The sequence below is a fragment of the Scyliorhinus canicula genome, chromosome 8, assembly GCF_902713615.1.
Source record: "Scyliorhinus canicula chromosome 8, sScyCan1.1, whole genome shotgun sequence".
NCBI lineage: Eukaryota > Metazoa > Chordata > Chondrichthyes > Carcharhiniformes > Scyliorhinidae > Scyliorhinus > Scyliorhinus canicula.
The window spans coordinates 83,832,804-83,859,698 of NC_052153.1; the positions used below are offsets into that span (position 1 = coordinate 83,832,804).

A 26,895-nucleotide genomic window follows, 5' to 3' on the forward strand; every position below is an offset into this window, starting at 1 on the left:
AAACTTAGGTTTTGATTTCTGCAATCGCTCACAGACTGCCTGGACTTGAACTTAAGTTTGCTATCTTGGTTTGTGTTGGCGATTGTCTCCTGTCGCCTATGGAGCTGTCCCATTACACAAGAGGCCGTCTAACACGCTCCCTATCCTTCATTCAGGTAGTTTTACCCCAAATTCTTTTTATATTTTCAAGGGACCATTAGCCCTTGGGAATGCTGTATTTTAATTCAATTTCCATATTTGCGTTGGACAAATCAAACTGCCGATTAATACAAGATTTAAGATCTCCGAGCATATCATCAGTGGACACACCTGGTGGAGCTCGGCCACCCATAGAGGTTGTGGGGAGCTCTACTCCACCCATGGAAGCAGTGGGACATCTGATTTAGCATGCCCACATGTAGGATAAGTACTTCGGTCGCGCTTTGGAGAAGTATTGAACAACTCCTCGTCCCCCATTACTCTTCCGGATAGGTTTCTGACCCGGGCCGCAAATCGAGAACTCTGTGAGTGGCAGGTTGTAATTTGTACACCTGTAGCGCCGTGCCATATACCAAATTACAGTGATATAAGACGTCTGATAATAGATTTGCACCCTCACCCAATTGCACAGTCTTTTCTTTTAAGGTACTTTTCTTGATAGGAGGAAGTTATGCGAGCCGTTGCAGCTTGAGACTTTAATGAGGTAAAGATGATTTCTTACCTCAGTCCCACCGATCTTCGGATCGAAGTCAAAGTTCGGTCTTCCGGTCAGTGATTTTGCCTTCGGGCCTCGTCGTTAACGATTTGGTATCTTGTACTCTCGTCAAGGCATGGTCTTTGGTCGGTCGGTCTTCGGTCCACTTCTCCCTCCTTTCTTCTCGCAGCGCCAGTCAATGGATCTCTGCGTCTATTCGGAACCCTGGATATCCGTTATCCCTTCTTAGTTCCCAAAGAACAGTGATCAAGACTGTGCTTATTGGCAAAGTTCAATTGAGCTTTATTTGTCATCTTGTGGGGCCCACACTGGTAACTTTATTTTCAATACAACATTAAGAGAATTCTGACTAGCCATTTTACAGGCTAGTCAGATAGATTGTCTTTGGCGAATACAATGGTTGAGTTTAAAGTACAAATCATGGTAATTCTTCAAATCATAATACACGGTATAAAAAGACTGAGTGATTTAAACAAAAGAAAGATGGCGATTTAGCAAAAGCAAGCCAAGAAAATAGGTTTCAGAAAGAGATAGATTGATTCCGGAATGGATTTTTCCATCCCGACAAGTGATTCTTGAGAAGATTATTATCTTAAGGTTTCACCTTCTTTACACCTGTGATTGGCTTTATTTAATTTATAATTCACTCAATTCGGCCAAAGTGCCTGTCCATCAATTTAAGAGAGATATGTATTTAAATATATCGGTGTGAATTTCCCATACCATCGCTTGCCAATTTCCCAAATTATCGACACTTGCATCTCAACATAGACTGGCTGTTGCTATAGAAACAGCCACAATGTTTTTACCAAACATTAGGGTATTTTAGTTAGTTGAGTCACTGATCCTGCAGGCCTCAAGCAACTTGTGAAATGTGAAAATACAGTCTTATCTGATTAATTCCCAGCTATAGTTGCACTAAATTAATGCTTAATATGATGTCAGTTAATTATTCTTAATGAGTTATCAATTAAACTTTTACCTATATCATCTATAGCTAACTAGAAAAGCTTTCTATGATGCCCTCAACCCCAAGCTCGCAACAAACTTCCACTCAGACACAGAGGATGAAGAATTCAAAATCTTTTTTGAAATGAAAATCGTTTATTGTCACGAGTAGGCTTCAATGAAGTTACTGTGAAAAGCCCCTAGTCACCACATTCCGGTGCCTGTTCGAGGAGGCTGGTACGGGAATTGAACCATGCTGCTGGCCTGCCTTGGTCTGCTTTCAAAGCCAGCGATTTAGCTGTGCACTAAACCAGCCCCTAGAGATGTGGCCCTAGATGTAGAGTAAACTGTGTTAAAAGGGTTCATAGACTGAGTTAAAGTAGTTTCTCAGGTGTCAAGGGAGTCACATCCCTATTACAAGTTTATCATTGTTAGCGAACCGGGTAAGACTTGCTAAAAAAAACGAGTTGCATGATTTTTCTGTTTCATTGATAAATGCACTTTAAAGAGATTTGAATCAAACACGTTTTTCTGGTCTGGTCTTATACACCTTTTCAACATATAGAATATAGAACATAGTGCAGAAGGAGGCCATTCAGTCCATCAAGTCTGCACCGACCCACTTAAGCCCTCACTTCCACCTTATCCCCGTAACCCAATAACCCCTCCTAACCTTTTTAGTCACTAAGGGCAATTTACCATGGCCAATCCACCTAACCTGCACATCTTTGGACTGTGGGAGGAAGCCGGAGCAAACCCACACAGACACGGGGAGAATATGCAGACTCCGCACAGACAGTGACCCAACGGGGAATCGAACCTGGGACCCTGGCGCTGTGAACCCACAGTGCTATCCACTTGTGCTACCGTGCTGTCCATATACATGAATAGAGTTCTGAAGAATTGAATCAATTCGACTTGTACACCCTATTGCAGCATGCGGCAATTACCTGCAGTCGTGGCCCTGCCCCCAAAAGCTGTCAGAAGCAGTGGACACTGTTTGGACTGCAGTAAGCCCAGCACCAGCCACAATGGAGGTAGCCTATAGTGAAGCTAAGTGGGGTTGGTGTTCACCAGAACCTTTCTGATTAGCTGAAAATTCCCAGATCTCCTGGCTGCTCTCTTTCATCCATTCTGTCACTTGAGTAGAAAAGGTTTTGTTTTAGTATGTATGTTATCCAAGTGTGTAGTACATTGATAAGTCATCAAGATACCTTTATAGTGAAGGAGTTGTATTTTTTAGTCTGGCATTTTCAGTGATGGGTTCACCATGTGGAGGCTTGGTGGCCTTACTGCTCTTGTATGATTTGCAGGAGTGGCATGTATTGAGATTATGCAGCAGTTGCAGAGCTATGCTGTGATCTGCAGCATGTTTATTTGGTTAAGTGCAGATACTTGGAGGGGGAAATGGTGAAAGGTTGTTACAACAGTCCTCAGAGCTGGGTCATCACAACACAGATGAGGACAGCAATGGATTCCACAATAGATTGGGAGGACACTAATGAACTTTTATAACAGTTATTCTCACAAGGCAACAATGTATCAGTCCTCAATTACATCATCAATGGCAGGAGGCTCACTAGGTTGATTCCAGAGATGAGGGGTTTGTCATATAAAGATAGATTGATCTGTTTAGACTTGTACTCTCTAGAGTTTAGAAGAATGAGGGGAGTTCAAATTGAGGTATACAAGATAATAAAAGGTATAGATAGATAGAACAGTACAGCATAGAACAGGCCCTTCGGCCCTCGATGTTGTGCCGAGCAATGATCACCCTACTCAAACCCACGTATCCACCCTATACCCGTAACCCAACATCCCCCCCTTAACCCTACTTTTTAGGACACTACGGGTAATTTATCATGGCCAATCCACCTAACCCGCACATCTTTGGACTGTGGGAGGAAACTGGAGCACCCGGAGGAAACCCACGCAGACACGGGGGAGGACGTGCAGACTCCGCACAGACAGTGACCCAAGCCGGGAATCGAACCTGGGACCCTGGAGCTGTGAAGCATTTATGCTAACCACCATGCTACCGCGCTGCCCCTTATGGATAAAGTAGACAGGGAGCGGATGCTTCCTCTTGTGGAGCATTCTAGAATGAGAGGTAATAGTCTTAGGATAAGAGGTAGCAAATTTAAAATGGAGTTGAGGAGAAACTACTTCCCCCAAAGGGTTGTGAATCTGTAGAATCCTCTACCCCAGAGTACGTTGGACGCCGGGACAGTGAGTAAAGTTAAGGAGGAGTTAGACAGATTTTTAATTGGTAATGGATTGAAGGGTTTTGGAGAACGGACAGGACGGTGGAGTTAAGGCCAGGATGAGATCAGCCATGATCGAATGGTGAAGCAAATTCAATGGGCTAAATGGCCTAATTCTGCTCCTATTTTTTATAAACTTAAAGTACATACTCACAGGTGAAAGTTCAGCTACCTGTTGAAATGTTGACCATCATTTTCTGACCAATCTTCAGTATTTGCACTTTCTTCCTGAACAGTTTCCTATGCGGTGAAGCGATAAATGTACTGGGCTCACGGCAGGTTGTTTATTGGGATAGGATGGACCCGCCTTCATTTCTGATACCATTTGCGTCACAGATTATGCCTAAGTCCTCCTTCAGCAGGTCACGTTCCTGACTCTAATCTGCGCCAACACTCCAGGATGAAAATACGATATACAGGCATGGCCATTTGAGGCAGATTGCGATGTTGGGAAATTGCCCGACTCCAGATTCCCAACTCAAAGGGAAAAATCCGAAGTGACTATCGAAGTTCGGTAGACAGATGGGGACATGAGGAAGGGCTGAAACAAAGAAGCGTGGGTGTAAGGTGAAATAAGTTGGTGTGAGGAGTGTTATGCCTGCTCTTGTTCCGCCGATCGGGTCGCCGATCTTTCCTCCTCCTGGTTCACCTGGGTCGCCGCCTCGCCCTGTGGAGCCACCTGTCCGTTCTCCCGTTGTTCCTGCCCCTTTCCTTCGCTGCTGCTTCTAATTTCTCGCCATCCCCTCAATCTATTGTTGGTAGGCATCTTCTTCTTCTGTATCTTTTGTGGTCGGGTGGGTTTTAGGAGGCTTTTTAGGTCAAACTCTCTGGTAAATTGGGTCCGATTGGGCGGATAGCTACCTGACGTGCATCTGCTCAGCACATCGCCGCCACCGGATTACTCCTATGCTATCCAAACTTACTTGAATAACCAAGAGGTAAAATTTGATCCTTGATCTAATTGTATTTCTGTGGTTAGTCCATATCTAGTATGTGGATAGTCCATATCTAGTAAAAGATTTAAGTAACTCCTCCACAATCTTTTTAGCTGTAATATTGTGCACTGGAATGGCCTCTGGACACGTAGTAGACACATCCATTAAAGTCAAAAGATATTGATTCCCACTTTTCATTTTAGGAAGCGGTCCTACACAATCAATTAAGACCCTTGTAAAAGGTTCCTCAAATGCTAGAATGGGTATTAAGGGTGCTATTTTTATCACCGCTTGAAGTTTCCCTCTCACTTGACATGTGTGACACGATCGAAAAAATTTAACTGTATCTTTATGCAGTCCAGGCCAATAAAAATGTTTTAGTATTTTAGCTTGAGTTTTCCTTACTTCCCTACTGATGGGCATGGTAGCACAAATGGATAGCACTATGACTTCACAGCGCCAGGGTCCCAGGTTCGATTCCCCGCTGGGTCACTATCTGTGCAGAGTCTGCACGTTCTCCCCGTGTCTGCATGGGTTTCCTCCGGGTGCTCCGGTTTCCTCCCACAGTCCAAAGACATGCAGGTTAGGTGGACTGGCCATGCTAAATTGCCCATAGTGTCCAAAAAGGTTGGGAGGGGTGATTGGGTTATGGGGATAGGGTGGAAGTGAGGGCTTAAGTGAGTTGGTGCACCAATGGGCCGAATGGCCTCCTTCTACACTGTATGTTCTATGTTCCTAAATTACCTCCTACTGGTACCTCATGTGCTACTCGCAACACCCCTTTCTATATCCTACCGGCAATACCACTTGATTAACTTCTGCCCACTTTTCATCCAACTGCATATGTAAAGGTCTTCATTTTCTCATAAAGACATCATTTTTAAGGTAATGACATTCTGGTATACATCGAGATTCCTCGTCCATGTATGCTTTCTGATACATCCATTTTATTTCTCTATCTTTCAGTTGTAACTCCTCCAATTTTTCTGGATTAAAATATCCACCTCATCCTCCACTTGTTCTTGTTCTTTTCCAACCATCTGATCAAAAATCGTTTCTGATAATTGAACTTCAACTTTATCTTCACTCTTTGATTTCTCCTCTTGTCTTAACCTGTGACTTTGTGACCTTGTTACTACACAATCAGGAAAAATGCTTATCAACCACAGTAGCCATCACTCCCACCTGCGATCCAGCTATATCATTACGCAAGATAAACTATATTCTGGACAAGATAGTTTCTATATTACTCCTACCACCACTTCACCACTCTTCACTGGACTCTCCAACTTCACCTTATATAATGGAACACTGCTCTTCTCACCCTGAATTCCACATATTACAACCATTTCTGGAAACATTCTTCCCAAACCACATAACTCCTCATCTCTTACCATTTAAGATTGCCTAGCTCCCATATCTCTTAAAGTTTTTACTTGTTTACCTACTCCTCCTGGTACACATGAGTAGACTTTACCCACAAAAGTTAATTCTTCAAAGAGATCTGGCACCTTATCAATCAGCTCTTGATAAGCTGTACATTCTTTTTGCACCTCGTTCGCTTCAATTGGGCTTTCTTTTCCCACTTTAACAAACACCACTGGCTTATCCTGTTTTACCACATCAGCCTTCCCAGTGCTTTTCTTCAACCCCAACACTGTGACTTTACATGGCCTAGTTTATCACAGTAAAAACATCTGAAACTTTTCATTTCTCTTCCACACTCCTGGATTTCCTTTTTAATCTGAGGTACACTATCCTTATTAACTTCCATTAGATCTCCTTTACCTTTACCACTTGAGTATTTCTCTTTTCCCCAGTTTCTATCCCTCACAGGCTGAAACTGATGTTGGAAACTAAACTTTAATTTATTTATGAATTAATTCATAATCATCTGCCATTTCTGCTGCTAATCTCGCAGTTTTAACCCTCTGCTCTTCCACATTAGTTCTCACTACATCAGGAATTGAATTTTTAAACTTGTTCAAAATTATCATTTCTCGAACAGCTTCATACGTTTGGTCTATTTTCAAAGCCCTTATCCACCTATCAAAATTACTCTGATCCTTTCAAACTCTATCTATGTTTGACCAGGTTCTTGCCTTACCCTAAACCTTTGTCTGTAGGCTTCAGGCACTAGTTCATATGCATCTAAGACACCTCTTCTGATAGTGATGCAAACACTTCACTAGCTCTACCTACCAACCTTGTTTGAATCAGTAATACCCACATGTCCTGTGGTCATTTAATTGGTTTAGCTACTTTCTCAAATGAAATGAAAAAGGCTTCTAAATCCTTCTCATCAGATTTTGGCAATGCTTGGACATATTTAAATTGATCCCTAACAAACCTTTGACTATGACTCTCTTGCTCACTATCCTCAGACTGTATGTTTCTCTTTACCTCCGCCGATTTTAACTGACTTTCACGTTTCATGGCCAGTTTCCGAAGTTCAAAGTCTCGCTCTTCTTTTTTCCTCTCCCTTTCTTTTCCCTCGCTCTCTTTTTCCTTTTGTTCTGCAAGGGCTATTCTTTCTTTTTCCCTTTCTTCTCTCTCCTTTTCTTTTCCCCTGATCTGTACCTCCCTTCTCTCGCTTTTTATTCTGTTAGGGCTATTCTTTCTTTTTCCCTCATTTCGTATTCAAGCTGCTTCAATTCTTTTTCATGTTCAAGCTGCATGATCTGTAATTGAACTCTTGCCATTTCCAATGAATCAGACTGTGTCTCAGGCAATTTTAAATGCTCAGCTACTGCTGCAATTACCTCTTCTTTTCGTATTTTGTCAGGCAATGTTAACTGCAATGTTTTTTGCCAAATCTAAAACCATTTTTTTAGTCTCTGTTTGTAAGGTACTACGTGTGACCTTTTCCACCCCCAAACAACTCTGAGCCTCTGAAAAGAGCCATTGTCCACACTTCCTATTTAAACTTGAATACAACACTTAAAAAGAAAACAAAGATATGCTCACCCCTCACTGTCTTTCGGTTCACTAAGCCAACCCAATCACGAAAATAAGACTTTTATCCCATGAGCCCCCAGTTCTGTTATGGGACAGGGTTTAGAAAACTCCAAAGTATATTATGAAGTTCACCTGACATATAACTATTTGTTGAATTTGGCTAAGATGAGCACAAGAGCCTGCCTTTCAGGTGTTATTCAACGGACTTCTTAGGCGCTTTTAATCAAAAAAACAAGCTTTACTCTAAGTATTTAGTTAACATTTGTATAAACACAAACAGCAAGAATTTTTATCAACTACAAACATAAAGGCAACACACAGCTACAGTAGCCTATGTATAACCCTTAATAAATTCCCCCTTAACTGTTTCAATTCAATAACAAAATCCAAGTAAAACCAGAAACCCCTTTTCAAAGGCGTGGCCTTTCTCACTTTCTTTGCGACTTGTTATTGATACTCTGTTCCTATTTTCAAACAGCAGATTTGAATTCCTTCCAGAAAGCAATCTCTTTTAAGTTAGCAAGCATTCTGGAAACAGCTTTAAAATGAAGATAGAGAGGCACTTCTTTCAACCTGGGAATTTCAAGCCAATCCAAACCTCAAATCGAAAGTAAAAAACACTCAGAGCCACAGTCCAGCTCCACCCACACAATGACATCACTGAAGCCATGTGATAAGACAAAACCTTTCTTCAAGGGACATTCCCGTGACAGCATCCTTTAAAAAAGGCACCCAATCTCTGTGGAGTTGGGCTTTAGGCGACACCCGTCAAGAATGGCAGCGCAAAACATGTTCCCCTACTTTTTTCTGACAAAGCATCAGAAGACCTGAAGAAAAAACCTGGCTGTTTCTCTGGGGAGAAACAGGCTGGTGTTTAGTCGGAGCCTGACACGTTGTCATTTTTGGGGGAAATTGTGCCCATGGTGTTCAAACAAAGCAGATGGGTTCCCGAAAAAGGAGAAATTCAACTCGAAGGAGCATAAAAGACAAATTAAATGGAGAAAACCAAATGTCAGAAGCACAGAGTACTACAATTTAAACACCAAGTAGACAATGTCAAACCAAAGCATCTGAGACTATAATTCCTCTAAACGTGGCAAGAACAAGATCTGGAAGAATCGGCAAACCACCAGTATTTATAAATCAGAAACTTGGGGGGTGGTGAAGAGTAGCAAGTAAAGATTGTATTTTAAGGATATTTTGAAAAGAACTTAGAGTGAGGTGTTGGACAAAGCAAGGGTTAATGTGGGATTCAAAAACAGTATCGCCCGCTTAGTGATGTACAGAGTCACCTGAGGGGAGATTGAGTTGTAGAGTCTGGAGGGAGCCAACATCAAGACAGTACCCATGCGGGACTGTATCTTGGAGATGTATATAGTTCAGGGAAATAATAAACGGCTTATGTTCAACCATACAAGCCTTCTTTGTGAGACTTCTTTGTGAGGCACCAAATAATCTTGCAACATTAGGGCATCAGAAGAATTTGGCCATCAGCAATGTGCCTGCTCTTCTCAGATCTGGAAATGGAAGGAAAGGCCACAAGGGAGGCCTAAGGCAGATTCTGCATTTCCAACAAAATTTTGAGGTGCAAGGCCCTGTTGGAAGTAACCTACACAAAGGAAATGCCGGGGATTTGCAGGCAGGTTCAGATCATTGTAGGTAAATCTCAGATCAGATGGGTTCTGTCTGCCTGGTGCCCAAATGGAGGCAAAAAAATTTTTTACCTTGCAACATTTAAATCTGGAAGATAGCCAATCCTAACTCTACTGAACTTTTCCGCCTAAGTAGCACTCACCTGTCCCACAAATATGTTGCCTGCTGCTACCAATGACTCTGCGGGAGTTGTATTCATGGATATTTGCATTATCCAACCAATCTGAACAATGGAAAAGAGTCTGAAGTATCTCAAGGAATATTATTATAAAGAAAACTAAATTCTGTAACATTTAAATATTATATTTTATTGTAAATTAGTATTTTTTCGAATCGGGGAGATTTTAGTGGTAAAGTTTTAAATTGACCTGTTAGTAATGTTAAGCATCTTACAATTGTTTTACCATTTGAAAGAATATGATAGATATAAATGAGATAACATTATGCACAACAAAACAATATTCTCTTTGTGATAATTCAATTACACTCTAGTTTTCATTGAAGGTGGATACCAATTTGTGACATTTCACACTGTATTTCAATGTAATTAAGATAATTCATTAAAAGATAATTGAAACATACAATCTGATAGAAAAACAACATGACCAGGCTGTCTCCAGTAACCCTGAAAAACATATGGGGCGGGATTCTGTGTAGGCTGACGCCAAAATCGTGAAACGCGATTGGGCGGAGAATAGGTTCCAATGCTAAAATCGCGGCGGGCACCAATTTGAGGCCAAATCAAAATGCTCCGTCACCTCGATAGCGGCGTCAATGCGGTTCGGAATGCACGTACAGTAAACACTGCTTGCATGTCATTAGAGGGCCTGACCAGTATTCTCCTGGGCCTCCGTGATTCTCTGCCTCCGATGGGCTGAGTTCCCGACGGCATGGTTCACTTCTGCTTTTAAACATTGTGAAACCAGTGTCGGGGCTGATGAGGGAGAGATAAAGGAATAGGATCAGGTCGAGTACCTGGGGTGACCCCCCAGGGGACTGGGGAGGTGTCCAGTCCTGGACCGTCATTGCCACGGCCTGCAAGGCAGGCATCTTGCTGTGCACCCCATGACCACCCACCTTGGCCCTGGTTCTGCAGGGTGACACCAGCCATATGGCTGCCCACACCCCATCCTCTGCCAACTACACCCCACCTGGCCACCACCTGCCGGCGCCCTACCCAGGGCAACACCCACAGTAACCCCTTTGGGAGCGCCGGGAGAGGGCTGTGGAGCATTTCACTGGAAAGGGCAGCGCCAGCCGACAGTATCCTGGCATCACAAACTGTGCCAGGGCCAGACGCCCCGACGGTGCCGGCCACTGACGGGGCTAGTGGAGTAGAGGTAGGGAGGGGGAGACATGCAGGGGCAGAGCCCGCAGTGCCTACCGGTGCCACATAAGGGCTTCTTGTGTGTACTGGCAATCCGTGTCATTTAAGGACCTGAGCAGGGAGGCAGTGCAACATAAATGTCAGATCATGGCACACCTGGCACCACTGGGGTATGGGGGAGGACACCAGCTCCCAATAGCCGTCAAGGTTACGGTTGCCCTGAACATTTATGCCATTGGGTCCTTCCCTGTGCCGAGTGGGGGCCAGTCCGGGATCTCACAGACCTTGGTGCACAAGTTCATCTGCACCATCATGGGGCCCATATATGCCCAGGCAGCTCAATACATTCAATTCAATGTGGACCGAGCCACCAGGATGCCCGAGCAGCAGGATGCACCACCAATGCTAACATTCCCCGGGTCCAGGGAGTGATCGACAGGATGCATGCCCCCGCCGAAAACATAGAGATTACAGGCCGCTCTACATAAACAAAAAGGAGTTCCACTCGATGGACGTGCAGCTGATATATGATCATCAGCTTCGCATCATGCACGTATGCGCCCGATACCCAGGCTGTGTGCACGACGACTTCATCCTGGCATACTCGACGATTCCTGGCATGTTCACGGCGGGGAGGTTGGCTCCATGGCGTCAGGGGTTATCCACTGTGCTCATGGGTTATTTCAGCTGTCCGGAGACCACAGATCGATGTGGAGACCTGCTACAACAACGCCCATACAGCAACCAGGAGAGTGATCGAGCGGCGCTTTGGCCTCCTGAAGATGTAGTTCAGGCCTGGACCAATCCTTAGGGATACTCCAGTATGATGCTGAGAGGGTCGGCAGCAGTGTGCAGGCCTCCATACGTCGCGCAGCAGTGGGGCGATGTGCTGAAGGAGAAGGATGAACGCCAGGTCTCCTCCGACGAGGAGGATGCGGGGAAGGGAAGGTTGGGCAGGACATGGAGCTCAGACAAGCACAGGAGGCCGCACAATGTGTGCATCAGGGCCAATGCACACAGGATGCTGTGATCGCCTCCAGGTTCACCAACTAGGGGGCCGGACTGGCCAGGGACATGGACACTGCATCACCCCCACCCCCCACCCCTGCATGCAACCTCCTCCGTGATGCCCTATGGGATGCAGGCCCTGAGTTGGCCAAAGCGCTGGGTCTGGTCCATGTGATGGAGGATGCTGACAACCTGCTCTGCAATGAGCTCAGGTGCTCCGCATCATTTGACAACGGAAGGATAAGCAATAAGGTGCCCACTGGCAAGGAACAACAGCACAGCGATGAGCCGATGAGGGGGGTGGGGGTGGGGGTGGGGGGGGGGGAAGCACCTCACCTCCTGTGTGGGGGGGAACCACACACAGTGAACACGGGGGAGAAAAGGGGGATAAGAGCTGGGGTAGGGGGAAAAAAGGAGTGACCACACAGGAAAGGGGGGACCACCCAGTATGGTCTCTGGGCAAACGGAGACAATGGAGTGCAAGGGCCTACCCACGTGGTGGATGCACAGTTGGCAGCCTATTTGAGTGCCCACTGGACAAAGGGAAATCCCGGATCGCAGCGACCCAACCGCATGGGGAGAGCAGTGACAGCAGCCATCTTGGACGGCTCCCTAACAAAGGGAAACCCTGGAGTGCAGGGGCACGTCCACCAGGTAAACATGGTTAATTCCACAGGACAAAAACCCCCCACCAGGATAGTCACCTGGAACGTTAGGGGACTCAATGGCCCAGTGAAAAGATCCAGAATCTTCACCCACCTAAGAAACACACCTGAGAGAGCAGGACCGACTGCGGGTAAGGAAGGGCTGGGTGGGACAAGGGCAAGGGGGATGGCAATTACTGATCAATAAGAGCACGATGTTTAAGGCGACGAAGGGTCGGTAGGTCATGATCAGTGGGGCTCTGGACGGGGCACTGGTACTTGTTAATGTGAACGTTCCCAACTTATTAAAAAGACCATGTCGGAAATCCCCAACATTGCAACGCACCGACTGATCATGGGGGGGTATTTTAACTGTGTACAGGACCCACGGACAGACAGGTCAAACCACAAAACAGGGAAGACCTCAAACATGGCAAAGGAACTCGGTCACTATATGGAGCAGATGGGGATGGTGGATCCTTGTAGGTTCACCACCAGGGGAGAAAGAGTTCTCCTTCTTCTCCCCAGTGCACAACATATACACCAGGATTGATTTCTTTGTGGTGGGGAAAACAGTGCTTCCAGGGCTGGTCAAAGCGGAATATTCGTAAACTCTGACCACGCTCCACATTACATGAATGTGAGGTTGGAGACGGGCAGGGCCCAACGCCCAATTGGAGGTTGGACACAGTCCCACTATCCAACATGGCTTTCAGCGAGAGGGGATCACAGGCCATAGGAGAGTATACGAAAAACAACCATAACGGGAAGGTCTCAGCCTCCACATTCTGGGAGGCACTAAATGGGGTGATTAGAGGGGAAGCTATCGCCTTCAAAGTGCAAAGAGACAGGGAGGAAAAGGCGGTTAGGCAGAAGTTGGTCAACTCGACACTGGAGGTAGACTGCAAGTACTCTGAGGCCCCGACTGTAGAGCTCCTGGTGGAGAGGGAAAAGCTACAAATGGACTTTGACATGCTCTCCACAAAGAAAGCAGTGTACCAACTCCGCCAAGCATGGGGGGCCCCATACAAACACGGAGATAAAGCCAGCCGCCTGCTGGCACACCAGCTGAGAAAGCTGGCAGCCACTAGAGGGATTGCACAAATTAGAGTCAACAGAAGCACATTGGAAACAGACCCAAAAAAGCTCAACAAAGCCTTGATGCTTTTTGCCGAGAGCAATACACCTCAGAGGCCCCACCAGAGGACTCGGGATGAAACAGTTCTTCGATGGACTGGACATGCCAGTTGTGGGGGAGGACAGAAAACTGGGGCTGGAAGCACCATTAGCAGTGGGTGAGATAATGGACAGCATTAGCTCCATGCAGGCGGGGAAGGCGCTGGGACCAGATGGGTTCCCAGCTGACTTCCCCAAACAATCCACGGCAACACTGGCCCCGCACCTGTGGGAGATGTTCAGACTCGCTGGCATGGGGCAGGCTGCCACCTACACTGGCACAGGCCTCAATCTCGCTAATAACTGAGAAAGACAAAGACCCAATGTAATGCATACAGACCCATCTCACTACTAAACGCAGACACCAAAATACTGGCCAAGATCCTAGCCAAAAGGCTGGAGGACTGCGTTCCAGAAGAGGTCGCAGCAGATCAGACGGGCTTTGTCAAGGGTAGACAGCTAACATCGAACATCAGGCGCCTGCTGAACGTGATCATGACCCCATCCGGGGAGAGAACACCACAGGTGATCGCCTTCTTGGACGCAGAAAAAGCCTTCGAACAGTGTCGAGTGGAAGTACCTCGTAGAGATACTGGAGCAGTTCGGGCTTGGAACAGGGTTCGCCTCCTGGGTGAAGCTCCTGTACAACGCTCTCATGGCGAGCGTAAGGACAAACAACACCAGCTCCCACTGCTTCCAGCTGCACAGGGGCACCAGGTAGGGATGGCCGCTGTCCCCACCGCAGTTCGCCCTATTGATCGAACCACTCGTGATCGCACTCAGAACAGCAAAAAACTGGAGGGGGATCCAAAGGGGAGGCAGAGAGCACAGAGTGTCACTCTAATGCGAATGACCTGCCCCTCTACATCTCAGACCTACAAAGCAGCATGGAAGGAATCATCGCGCTCCTGAAAGAGTTTGGTGCCTTCTCAGGCTACAAACTCAACATGAGCAAAAGCGAGATCTTCCCGGTGAACCCGCAAGGTGGAGGGGAAACCTGGGGGGACTGCCCTTTAAACAAGCCCAACACAAATTCCGCTACCTGGGGATCCAGTTCGCTCATGACTGAGCGAGGGTTCACAACTAGAACCTGATCAGTCTGACAGAGGAAGTCAAAAAGGACCTGCAAAGATGGAACACACTCCCACTCTCCCTCGTGGGGAGAGTACAGATGATAAAAATGAACGTGCTGCCTAGTAGGAACGTGCTTCCTACTTAGATCCATCCCGATCTATATCCCCAAGGCCTTTTTCAACTCACTGGACAAGCTGATCAAGGTATTTGTATGGGGGGGGGGGGGGGGGGGGGGGGGGGGGGAATGCTAGCATCCGAAAGAAGGTCCTCCAGAAAACAAAGTCCAGGAGAGGACTAGCCCTTCCAAACCTACAGTACTACTACTGGGTTGTGACAGCAGAAAGAGTAATGGGATGGATTAAGGAGCCAGAGGGTGAATTGGTGCACGTGGAGGAGGCCTCCTGCACTGGGACCTTGCGTCAGGCCCTCGCCACGGCAGCATTCCCATTCCCACCCAAAAAACACTCCAGCAGCCCAGTGGTGGTAGCCACCCTCCAGTCCTGGAACCAGTTGCGGCAGCAATTAGGCCTGACCGAAATGTCTGACAAAGCCCCCATCTACAACAACCATTGGTTCGCACCAGCACTCACTGACACCACCTTTAAAAGGTGGAGACAGGACCGGGGGGGGGGGGGGGGGGGGGGGGGGGACACTGACAGGTAGGGAACCTGTACAGCGAAGGAAGGGTCACAATACTGGATGAACTGACGGAGAGATTCCAGCTAGCTAAGAGCAACAAACTCAGATACCTGCAGCTTAAAAACTTCCTACGGAAGGAGAAAAGGACATACCCGCAACAGACACTATGAAAAGGAAAAAGAAAAATTGCTTACTGTCACGAGTAGGCTTCAATGAAGTTACTGTGAAAAGCCCCAAGTCGCCACATTCCGGCGCCTGTCCGGGGAGGCTGGTACGGGAATCAAACCGTGCTGCTGGCCTGCTTGGTCTGCTTTAAAAGCCAGCGATTTAGCTGAGTGAGCTAAACTAGCGGAATTACTGGATGCAAATATTCAACGTGGAGGAAACTGTGGCGACATGTACAAACGACGGATAGAGAGGGCCGACACCGTACTGGATTAGACGAGGAGGAAATGGGAGGAAGACTTGGGGCTCATAATACGGTGGGGACTTTTGAGAGATGCACTACATAGGGTCAATTCCACCTCCACGTGCATAAGACTCAACCTAACACAACTAAAGGTGAAATGAAATGGAAATGAAAATCGCTTATTGTCACAAGTAGGTTTCAAATGAAGTTACTGTGAAAAGCCCCTAGTCGCCACATTCCGGCGCCTGTTCGGGGAGGCTGTTAAGGGAAAGGTGGTACATAGAGCCCACTTAACAAGAACCCAAATGAGTAAGTTCTTCCTGAAGATGGAGGACAGATGCGAATGGTGCCAAGGAGGCCGGGCCAAGCACACCCACATGTTCTGATCTGGCCCCAGACTTGCTGGATACTGGACAGCCTTCTTTGAGGCAATGTCCAAAGTGGTGGGGATCAGGGTGGAGGGATGCCCAAAAGTGGCGGTCTTTGGGGTGCCGGACCAGCCAGATCACTTCATGGGGAGGAGGGCGGACGCCCTTGCCTTTGCCTCCCTGATCGCCCGCCCTAGAATCCTGCTTGGCTGGCGGTCAGCAACACCACCTAAAGCTGCAGACTGGCTGTTCAACCTATCAGAATTTCTCCAACTGGAGAAAATCAAATTCGGCATCCGGGAGTCGGAAGATGGCTTCCACAGGACATGGGAGCATTCACCCAATTGTTCGTGGACCTGTTTGTGGCCAACGAACAAACAAATGGATAAACAAGTAGCCAAGAGCCAGGGGAAAGTAGCCAAGACTTGAGAGAAGAGAGGGAAGGGAGGGACGTCCCGGGGGGAGGGTAGAGGGGGGGGGGGGGGGGGAGCAGTGCAAGAGGGGGTAACTAAACACAGCTGAAAAGAAAGGGGAGCTGCAGAGCGGGAGAGGATGGGGGTGAAAGAGGGTGAAAGTAACATCAGGAGCACCACCCAAGTTCCCCTCCCACCCAATTTTGTTTTGCTTGTTCTGTATAAATATATATATTTTTTAAAGAAAAATAGAAGAGGGGGAGAAAGCCCGCAACCCCATGGCAAGTACAATGAAATTGTTTCTCACGACACGCCGGAGCTCGGGTCAGAGGAGGACACGGACTTTCCGTCATAGCAGTCTCCAACACCTCTCATCATCCAGCTGTTCTGGGGAAATTTTCATACGTGCAGTGCGGTCAGCCTAATTTGAAGGTGTACCTGCGAAGGAGACCCAGGGAGTTTGAGTGAAGGCAAGCATCCAGCAGAGGGCGGCAGAGCAGAGCTACTGATCAGCTGTTCTGGGGAAATTTTCATACGTGCAGTGCGGTCAGCCTAATTTGAAGGTGTACCTGCGAAGGAGACCCAGGGAGTTTGAGTGAAGGCAAGCATCCAGCAGAGGGCGGCAGAGCAGAGCTACTGATCAGCTGTTCTGGGGAAATTTGCATACGTGCAGTGCGGTCAGCCTAATTTGAAGGTGTACCTGCGAAGGAGACCCAGGGAGTTTGAGTGAAGGCAAGCATCCAGCATAGGGCGGCAGAGCGAGCTACTGATCAGCTGCTCTGGGGAAATTTTCATACGTGCAGTGCGGTCAGCCTAATTTGAAGGTGGTTTGTCTTCTTTTTCTTGTTTTTTTTTAAATCTAGAGGTGATGTCAGGGAAGGCAGTACAATGCTCCTCGTGCAGAATGTTTGAGGTGAGGGACGCCGTCAGTGTCTCTGCTGATTTCATCTGTGGGAAGTGCACCCAACTCCATATCCTCAAAAACCGTGTTAGGGACCTGGAGCTTGAGCTGGATGAACTTCGGATCATTCAGGAGGCAGAGGGGGTCATAGATAGGAGCTTCAGGGAAGTAGTTACACCAAAGACTGGAGATAGATGGGTAACTGCAAGAGGGACTGGGAAGAAGCAGTCAGTGCAGGGACCCCCTGCGGTCGTTCCCCTGAGTAACAAGTATACCGTTTTGGATACTTGTGGGGGGGATGACTTACCAGGGGTAAGCCATGGGGTACGGGCCTCTGGCACGGAGTCTGTCCCTGTTGCTCAGAAGGGAAGGGGGGGGGGGAAAGGAGTAGAACATTAGTAATTGGGGACTCAATAGTCAGGGGCACAGATAGGAGATTTTGTGGGAGCGAGAGAAACTCACGTTTGGTATGTTGCCTCCCAGGTGCAAGGGTACGTGATGTCTCGGATCGTGTTTTCCGGGTCCTTAAGGGGGAGGGGGAGCAGCCCCAAGTCGTAGTCCACATTGGCACTAACGACATAGGTAGGAAAGTGGACAAGGATGTCAGGCAGGCCTTTAGGGAGCTAGGATGGAAGCTCAGAGCGAGAACAAACAGAGTTGTTATCTCTGGGTTGTTGCCCGTGCCACGTGATAGTGAGATGAGGAATAGGGAGAGAGAGCAATTAAACACGTGGCTACAGAGATGGTGCAGGCGGGAGGGATTCAGATTTCTGGATAACTGGGGCTCTTTCTGGGGAAGGTGGGACCTCTATAGACAGAATGGTCTACATCTGAACCTGAGGGGCACCAATATCCTGGGGGGGAGATTTGTTAGTGCTCTTTGGGGGGGTTTAAACTAATTCAGCAGGGGCATAGGAACCCGGATTGTACTTTTGGGGTACGGGAGATTGAGAGTATAGAGGTCAGGAGCACAGATTTGACTTCGCAGGAGGGTGCCAGTGTTCAGGTAGGTGGTTTGAAGTGTGTCTACTTCAATGCCAGGAGTATACGAAATAAGATAGGAGAACTGGCAGCATGGGTTGGTACCTGGGACTTCGATGTTGTGGCCATTTCAGAGACATGGATAGAGCAGGGACAGGAATGGCTGTTGCATGTTCCGGGGTTTAGGTGTTTTAGTAAGCTCAGAGAAGGGGGCAAAAGAGGGGGAGGTGTGGCGCTGCTAGTCAAGGACAGTATTACGGTGGCGGAAAGGATGCTAGATGGGGACTCTTCTTCCGAGGTATTATGGGCTGAGGTTAGAAACAGGAAACGAGAGGTCACCCTGTTGGGAGTTTTCTATAGGCCACCTAATCGTTCTAGGGATGTAGAGGAAAGGATGGCGAAGATGATTCTGGAAAAGAGCGAAAGTAACAGGGTAGTTGTTATGGGAGACTTTAACTTTCCAAATATTGACTGGAAAAGATATAGTTTGAGTACATTAGATGGGTCGTTCTTTGTACAATGTGTGCAGGAGGGTTTCTTGACACAATATGTTGACAGGCCAACAAGAGGCGAGGCCACATTGGATTTGGTTTTGGGTAATGAACCAGGCCAGGTGTTAGATCTGGAGGTAGGTGAGCACTTTGGAAACAGTGACCACAATTCGGTGACCTTTACGTTAGTGATGGAAAGGGATAAGTATACCCCGCAGGGCAAGAGTTATAGCTGGGGGAAGGGCAATTATGATGCCATTAGACATGACTTAGGATGTGTAGGTTGGAGAAGTAGGCTGCAAGGGTTGGGCACACTGGATATGTGGAGCTTGTTCAAGGAACAGCTATTGCATGTTCTTGATAAGTACGTACCAGTCAGGCAGGGAGGAAGGGGTCGAGCGAGGGAACCGTGGTTTACCAAAGAAGTGGAATCTCTTGTTAAGAGGAAGAAGGAGGCCTATGTGAAGATGAGACGTGAAGTTTCAGTTGGGGCGCTTGATAGTTACAAGGAAGCGAGGAAGGATCTAAAGAGAGAGCTAAGACGAGCAAGGAGGGGACATGAGAAGTCTTTGGCAGGTAGGATCAAGGAAAACCCAAAAGCTTTCTATAGGTATGTCAGGAATAAAAGAATGACTAGGGTAAGAGTAGGGCCAGTCAAGGACAGTGGTGGGAAGTTGTGTGTGGAGGCTGAGGAGATAAGCGAGATACTAAATGAATACTTTTCGTCAGTATTCACTCAGGAAAAAGATAATGTTGTGGAGGAGAATGCTGAGACCCAGGCTATTAGAATAGATGGCATTGAGGTGCGTAGGAAAGAAGTGTTGGCAATTCTGGACAAGGTGAAAATAGATAAGTCCCCGGGGCCTGATGGGATTTATCCTAGGATTCTCTGGAAAGCCAGGGAAGAGATTGCTGAGCCTTTGGCTTTGATTTTTATGTCATCATTGGCTACAGGAATAGTGCCAGAGGACTGGAGGACAGCAAATGTGGTCCCTTTGTTCAAGAAGGGGAGTAGAGATAACGCCGGTAACTATAGGCCGGTGAGCCTCACGTCTGTTGTGGGTAAAGTCTTGGAGAGGATTATAAGAGATACGATTTATCATCATCGAGATAGGAATAATATAATTAGGGATAGTCAGTATGGTTTTGTGAAGGGTAGGTCATGCCTCACAAACCTTATCGAGTTCTTTGAGAAGGTGACTAAACAGGTAGACGAGGGTAGAGCAGTTGATGTGGTGTATATGGATTTCAGTAAAGCGTTTGATAAGGTTCCCCACGGTCGTCTATTGCAGAAAATACGGAGGCTGGGGATTGAGGGTGATTTAGAGATGTGGATCAGAAATTGGCTAGTTGAAAGAAGACAGAGGGTGGTGGTTGATGGCAAATGTTCAGAATGGAGTTCAGTTACGAGTGGCGTACCACAAGGATCTGTTCTGGGGCCGTTGCTGTTTGTCATTTTTATAAATGACCTAGAGGAGGGCACAGAAGGTTGGGTGAGTAAATTTGCAGACGACACTAAAGTCGGTGGAGTTGTAGACAGTGTGGAAGGATGTTGCAGGTTACAGAGGGACATAGATAAGCTGCAGAGCTGGGCTGAGAGGTGGCAAATGGAGTTTAATGTAGCGAAGTGTGAGATGATTCACTTTGGAAAGAATAACAGGAATGCGGAATATTTGGCTAATGGTAAAATTCTTAGCAGTGTGGATGAGCAGAGGGATCTCGGTGTCCATGTACATAGATCCCTGAAAGTTGCCACCCAGGTTGATAGGGTTGTGAAGAAGGCCTATGGTGTGTTGGCCTTTATTGGTAGAGGGATTGAGTTCCGGAGCCATGAGGTCATGTTGCAGCTGTACAAAACTCTGGTACGGCCGCATTTGGAGTATTGCGTACAGTTCTGGTCGCCTCATTATAGGAAGGACGTGGAAGCTTTGGAACGGGTGCAGAGGAGATTTACCAGGATGTTGCCTGGTATGGTTGGAAAATCTTATGAGGAAAGGCTGATGGGCTTGAGGTTGTTTTCGTTAAAGAGAGGAAGGTTAAGAGGTGACTTAATAGAGGCATACAAAATGATCAGAGGGTTAGATAGGGTGGACAGTGAGAGCCTTCTCCCGCGGATGGAGGTGGCTAGCACGAGGGGACATAGCCTTAAATTGAGGGGTAATAGATATAGGACAGATGTCAGAGGTAGGTTTTTTACGCAAAGAGTGGTGAGGCCGTGGAATGCCCTACCTGCAACAGTAGTGAACTCGCCAACATTGAGGGCATTTAAAAGTTTATTGGATAAGCAGATGGATGATAATGGCATAGTGTAGGTTAGATGGCCTTTAGTTTTTGACTTCCCATGTCGGTGCAACATCGTGGGCCGAAGGGCCTGTACTGCGCTGTATCATTCTATGTTCTATATGCAGACACACACATAGTGATATACAGACAAGTAGTTAATGGACACACAAAACAGGACATGACCAATAAGCAGGCAGGACACTCAGGGGTGGGATCTGACTATAAAAGACACGAGGTACTCACACTCTGCCTCTTTCCACTGATGAGCATCTAGAGAGTCAATCAAGGGTGTTTTTACAATCTCACACCTCCGCCACGTGGCTAAGAGCTAGTCTGGTTCAGTCAGAGAGAGTAACTACACTTAAGTTAGCAGAGTCGAACTCACAGAGAACTGTGCTATTAGTTCAATAAATCTGATTGAACTAACTTCAAGATCTGGAGTATCTTTCTGATCTAAGCTGCATCCAGTTGCAGCCAGTGTTAGACCAGTGTACCAAACACGACAACAACCTCACCCTCCACCATCCGAGACTATCATCTTGGTTGGGCACATTAGTTCGTCCGGTATAGTAGGTGGAGGTAGGAGCAGCCGCGTGGCCGGACGGTCGTGGGCAGGCCAGCCCAGGAACCAGCTGCCGTCCAGACGGGTCCCGGGCTCCTGCAACATCCAGTCCCAGCCTCCGTGCAGGTGCAGTCAGAGACCCAGGGACTACAAGATGGGATGATGGCGGGCATCCAGCACCTGCGGACGCAGGTGGAGGAGTCCATACACATGCAGGGGCAGGGAGTGGTGCTGGTCATGCGTGCCAACTAAGCTAGGTTGCCCCAGGAGACGCGTGCCAACAGGAGCCCTTGTCGCAGGGTAGAAGTCACAGCAGGTTGCCGCCACTCCTGCTGTACCATCTTGAGAATCACCGAGGCATAGTGTTAATGCCCATAAGGCCAGAAAGTTAGACACCAGTTAGCTTGCATGGGTGAAAGTACAGTTCAGTCATCGGGGTTAGGGTATAGTTCAGTCATCGGGGTTAGGACACAGACTGTATATATGTATCCACAATAAACACCTTTTAGCACCGTTGAAACCGGCCTGGGGCACTATGGGGGAACCGTGCGCCCCCTCCCCCCGTGCCCTGACCGTCCACAGCACCCCCAGCCCGGGAATTCGACAGAGCCATGTGATGGACAGGCCAGCTCGCATGCAGGGATCACCCAGGTGGAAGGTGCTACTCTGGGCATGAATCAGACGTAGTCCTACTATGTGGAGCACCCACTAGGGCTCATCGCAGAGCAGATTGGCATCATCCTCCATCCCATGGATCAGACCCGCTATCACTGCCAACCCAGGGCCTACAGACATGGCGCCGCAGGTATGTGTAACGGAGGGGTGTGCTTGTGGACGGTTTGCGAGGTGAGAGGGTGTGGGTATGGGATGTGGTGTACGTGCCCCTGGCCAGCACCCTCCCCCCCACATCTCCACCTCCTCCCTCCTAGTTGGTGAGCCTGGAGGCGATCAGAGTGTCCCGTGTGCATTGGCTCTGGCAATGACGTCATGCAGCCTCCCGTGCCTGCCCAGGCCCCATGTCCTGCTCATCATCTCCCTACCCTGAATCCACCTCATTGGATGAGGCCTGCCCTTAACCCTCATCCTCCTCTTCCGTCCCTTTGCTGCGCGATGCTGTGAAGAATGCAGCAGGCCACTACAATGCAGGCAATCCTCTCAGTCTTGTACTGGAGAGCTCCTCCAGAGTGGTGCAGGCACCTGAAGTGCATCTTCAAGATGCCGAAGCACCGCTCGATCACGCTCCTGATCGCTGTATGGGAGCGTTGTAGCGGATGGTCTTGTTGGTCTGTGGCCTCCGGATCGGAGTCAGCATCACAGCAGTGGGTAACCCCATGTCACCCAGGAGCCAACCTGCAGCTTGGAGGGGGGGGGGGGGAGGGGTGCCCCTCGAACATGTCAGGAATCACCGAATGTGCCAGGATGAAGGAGCCGTGCACTCTGCTTGGGTATCAGGCACAGAGGCGCACGATGCGCAGCTGATGGTCACAGACCAGCTGGATGTTCATCAAGTGGTAGCCCTTTTGGTTAGTGTAGAGCAGCCTGTTATCCGCCGGTGCCCGCAGAGCAACATGCATCCCATTTATCGCCCCCCTGGACCTGGGTCATCCCGGCGATGGCAGCGAACCCGGCTGCCCAGGCACCCTGGTGGGCTCGGTCCACATGGAACTGGACGTATTGAGGCGCCTGGGCATATAGGGCCTCCGTGACGGCACGGATGCAGATGTGCACCAAGGCCAGAGAGATCCCGGATATATCCAAACTTGCTGACTGGAAGGACTCCGTGGCATACAAGTTCGGGGCAACTGTCACCTTGACGGTCACCAGGAGCGGGTGTCCGCCCCAATACCCCCGCTGTGTCATGTGTCCCATCAACTGGCAGATGTGTTGCCCAGTCTCTCTGCTCAGCCGGAGTCTCCGACAGCATGCCCAGTCCGGCAGGTCCTTGAATGATAGCCGGTGCTTGTACACACGAGGCGTCTCCTTGGCAATTCCTCTTTATCAGCCTGTTGGGCAGCTGTCCCTTTCAGCCTGTGCAGCCGCCACCTGCCCCCCTGCAGCCCTTTTCTCTGCAGCCCAGTCCTCTGCTGGCCGTTCATCTGCTGCCTGCTTTGCTGCTGCCCGCTCTGCTGCTGCAGCTTACCCCTTCTCTCCAAGCAGGGCATCTCGCAGGACTGTGACCATCGCCACGGCAGCCAGCATTGCAGGTTGAATGCCAAACGGCATTGTCTGCAGGGAGTTAAAAGCCAACATGTTAGCCTGTCCCTGCTGCCAGGGTTATCATTGGCTGGCATTGCCCTTACTGGGTGCTGGTGTGGGTGTGGCCCTGGATGGTCTCCCGGTGGGTGGTGGCCATTTGGGTGGGGTGTTCGGGGGCGGGTGGTCGGATGTGAGGGTGGGCGCAACCATACGGCCGGTGTCACTGTGTAGAACTAAGGGCAGGTATGGGTGGTCAGTGGGTGCGCAGCAAGATGTCCACGGTAATGGCAGTCTGTGCCTGGGCACTGCCCCAGTCTTGTGGCGGGGGAGGAATCCAGCTGCCCGGCCTGTTCCTCGTCCACCCCCTCCCCTCCCCTGGCCCTAGCAGGGCCCCCTACCACTGCAGCCAGCACGGCCGGTGTCCGGGCCAGCAGCCCGCAGTCACTCCACACCATATCTTACCTCCTCTCTCGCTCAGCAGCCACGCCGCAAGGTTCACAACTTTTGAGAGCGCAAGTGAACCACGCCATCGGGAACTCGACCCATCGGAGATGGTGAATCTGGGATGCCCCGAAGAATAGTGCATCAGACCCGCTAATGATATGCCCACTGTACTTTCACCCCACGTGGCGAGCAACGCATTTACTCCATTTTCGGCATGCCGGAGCATTCCGATTTGCCGTCAAACTGGCGCCTACTGCAATTTCGGGTCGGAAGCTATTCTGTGACCATTCGCGTTTCCCGATTTTGGCATCAACAAAAGGAGAATCCCGCCCAATTTTTATGATTCTCCCTGTATTGAGCTTAGCTACATTGGTAAATTACTTACCTGCTTTTAGTCCACATTGATGCTGATGGTTTTAGTGTATTTTCCATCTGACCAACAGAGGGAAAATAATAAAACTTCACAATTATTAAAACTTGCATACCTTCAGGATAAGCCACTGTATAAATCCAAGATAATATAATATGGAAATTACTGTGCTGAAGAAAATCACTATTGGTAAAACCTAGTGATAAAATAAAGGAAATCAAAATTAGCTGTGTTACACTTCAGCTGTGTTGTACATTGTGTAAATTAATAACCAATTGCCTAATTCAAGAAATAAGGTTAGACAGACATGACAGGAATAGTGGTGTGCAGCGACGGTGGTAATTCACCCTGCTTCATGTGGGAATTCTATTGCAACCACACATCACAGTAACTGTCTGCAGATTGCACAACTTTAGCTTAATGTAGCTGAGCTGGAGCCTAAGTTGCAGACATTGCGGGGCATTAGGGAAGGAAGAGTTACCTGTACACTTTGTTCCAGGAGACAATCACGTGCCTTTTGAGTTGGCTAATGGTCAGGAATAGGAGGATCTGACTGTAAGTGAGGGAGGCATGGGGAAGCAGCATGTAGTAATGGAGGAGCCTCAATCTTTGACATTGTCCAATAGGTCAATGGGCAAAACGATGGCAAGGGCGGCATGGTAATACAGTGGTTAGCACCTCTGCCTCACAGTGCCAGAGACCCGGGTTCAATTCCGGCCTCAGGTGACTGTGTAGTTTGCACATTCTCCAGGTGGGTCTTCTCCGGGTGCTCTGGTTTCCTCCGACATTCCAAAAATATATGTTAGGTCGCTTGGCCATGCTAGATTTCCCCTTAGTGTCCAAAAGATTAGGTGGGGGTTACAGGAATAGGGCGGGGGCGTGGGCCTAGACAGGATGCTCTTTTGGAGGGTTGATGAAATTCGATAGGCTGAATGTCCTCCTTCTGCACTGTAGTGATTCTAGATGTTTGCTACCTGTGTGGATGAGGACTTCAGATGAGTGGACTGACCATGGTGCACCTGGTTCACTGATGTCTTTTAGGGAAGGGAATCTGCCATCCTTACCTGGTCTTGCCTATATGTGACTCCAGATCAACAGCAACGTGGCTGACTCTTAAATGCCCTCTGAAATGATCCAGCAAGCCACTCAGTTGAAGGGAAATTAGGAATTGGCAATTAATGCTGGCTCAGCCAGCAACACTCACATTCCATGAATGAACAAAAAGAAATTGTAGAGCAACTGGCACAATGGACTTTATTGTAAGGGGATTGGAGCACTGGAATAAAGTCTTGTTACAATTGGTAAGACTACACCTGGAAATCTGTCTGCAGATTGGGATCCCATACTTAAGGAAGGATGCACTTGCATTGGAGGCGATACAGCAAGGGTTCAGTAATATAATCCCTGGATGAGGGGGTTGTCCCATGATGAAAGACTGAGTAAACCACATTCTCCGAAATTTAGAAGAATGAGAGACCATTTCATTGAAACATAGATCATTCTGAGGGGGCTTGATATGGGAAACACTGATTGTTTCTGCTGGTCGGAGAATCTAAAACGCAGTGTCACGATAAGGCATGCGTATCCAACCGTTTCACATATTTTTCTCACTCAATTTGCAAATAAGCAAATTTCGGAAAGATCAGGGTCGGGGTTCTCCTTTCGACGTCGATTTTGTAATCGGGCGGAGAATCCCTATCGACACTGAGATCGGCACTGGAGCCACTTTGAAGCAGGTTTCGAATGCTTCCCCACCCCCCCCCCCCCCCCCCGAAATTCCGTCATCGCGGCACGCACCTACTCCGTTAGGATGGCCTCAGAGCGTCACCTGAAGGCCCTTCCCCGATGCTCTGCCCCCAATGGGCCGGGGACGCTGTGGACTGTGTCCAGCACCAGCAAAGCCAAGCAGGAGCTGCGATGCTGCCCGGGGGAGCTTCCGTGAGGGCTGGGGGGACTGGTGGGGGGTAGCCAGGGGTGCACTACCTGGCAGGTCGGGTCCACGCAAGGCCAGCGCCACGTTTTATGGCGCGACAGCTGGAGGTCTTGCAAATGCATGGAAGCTGCTTGAGCTGAGAGTTTATTTGCTGCCTGCTGCTGCCTTTTCTGCTTGCCTGCTGCCTCTTCCCCTTGGGCTTACTTGCTGCTTTCTGGATGGAG

The 26,895-nt window shown here is 48.5% G+C and overlaps 1 protein-coding gene across 6 annotated transcripts in view; it reads right to left on the reverse strand.

The window, feature by feature from the left end:
* Positions 1-26,895, reverse strand: part of LOC119970362 (solute carrier family 28 member 3-like) — a 422,249-nt gene that overhangs the window by 185,179 nt on the left and 210,175 nt on the right. For all 6 annotated transcript variants that reach the window (XR_005461594.1, XM_038804850.1, XM_038804849.1 and 3 more), the window contains exons 9-10: positions 24,854-24,934; positions 9,595-9,675 (exon numbers count right to left, since the gene is read on the reverse strand). Coding sequence is in view for 5 of the 6 variants with exons in the window: in XM_038804850.1 (XP_038660778.1) it covers positions 9,595-9,675; positions 24,854-24,934 (162 nt within the window). In the remaining variant the exon portion in view is untranslated. The remainder of the gene's footprint in view (positions 1-9,594; positions 9,676-24,853; positions 24,935-26,895) is intronic.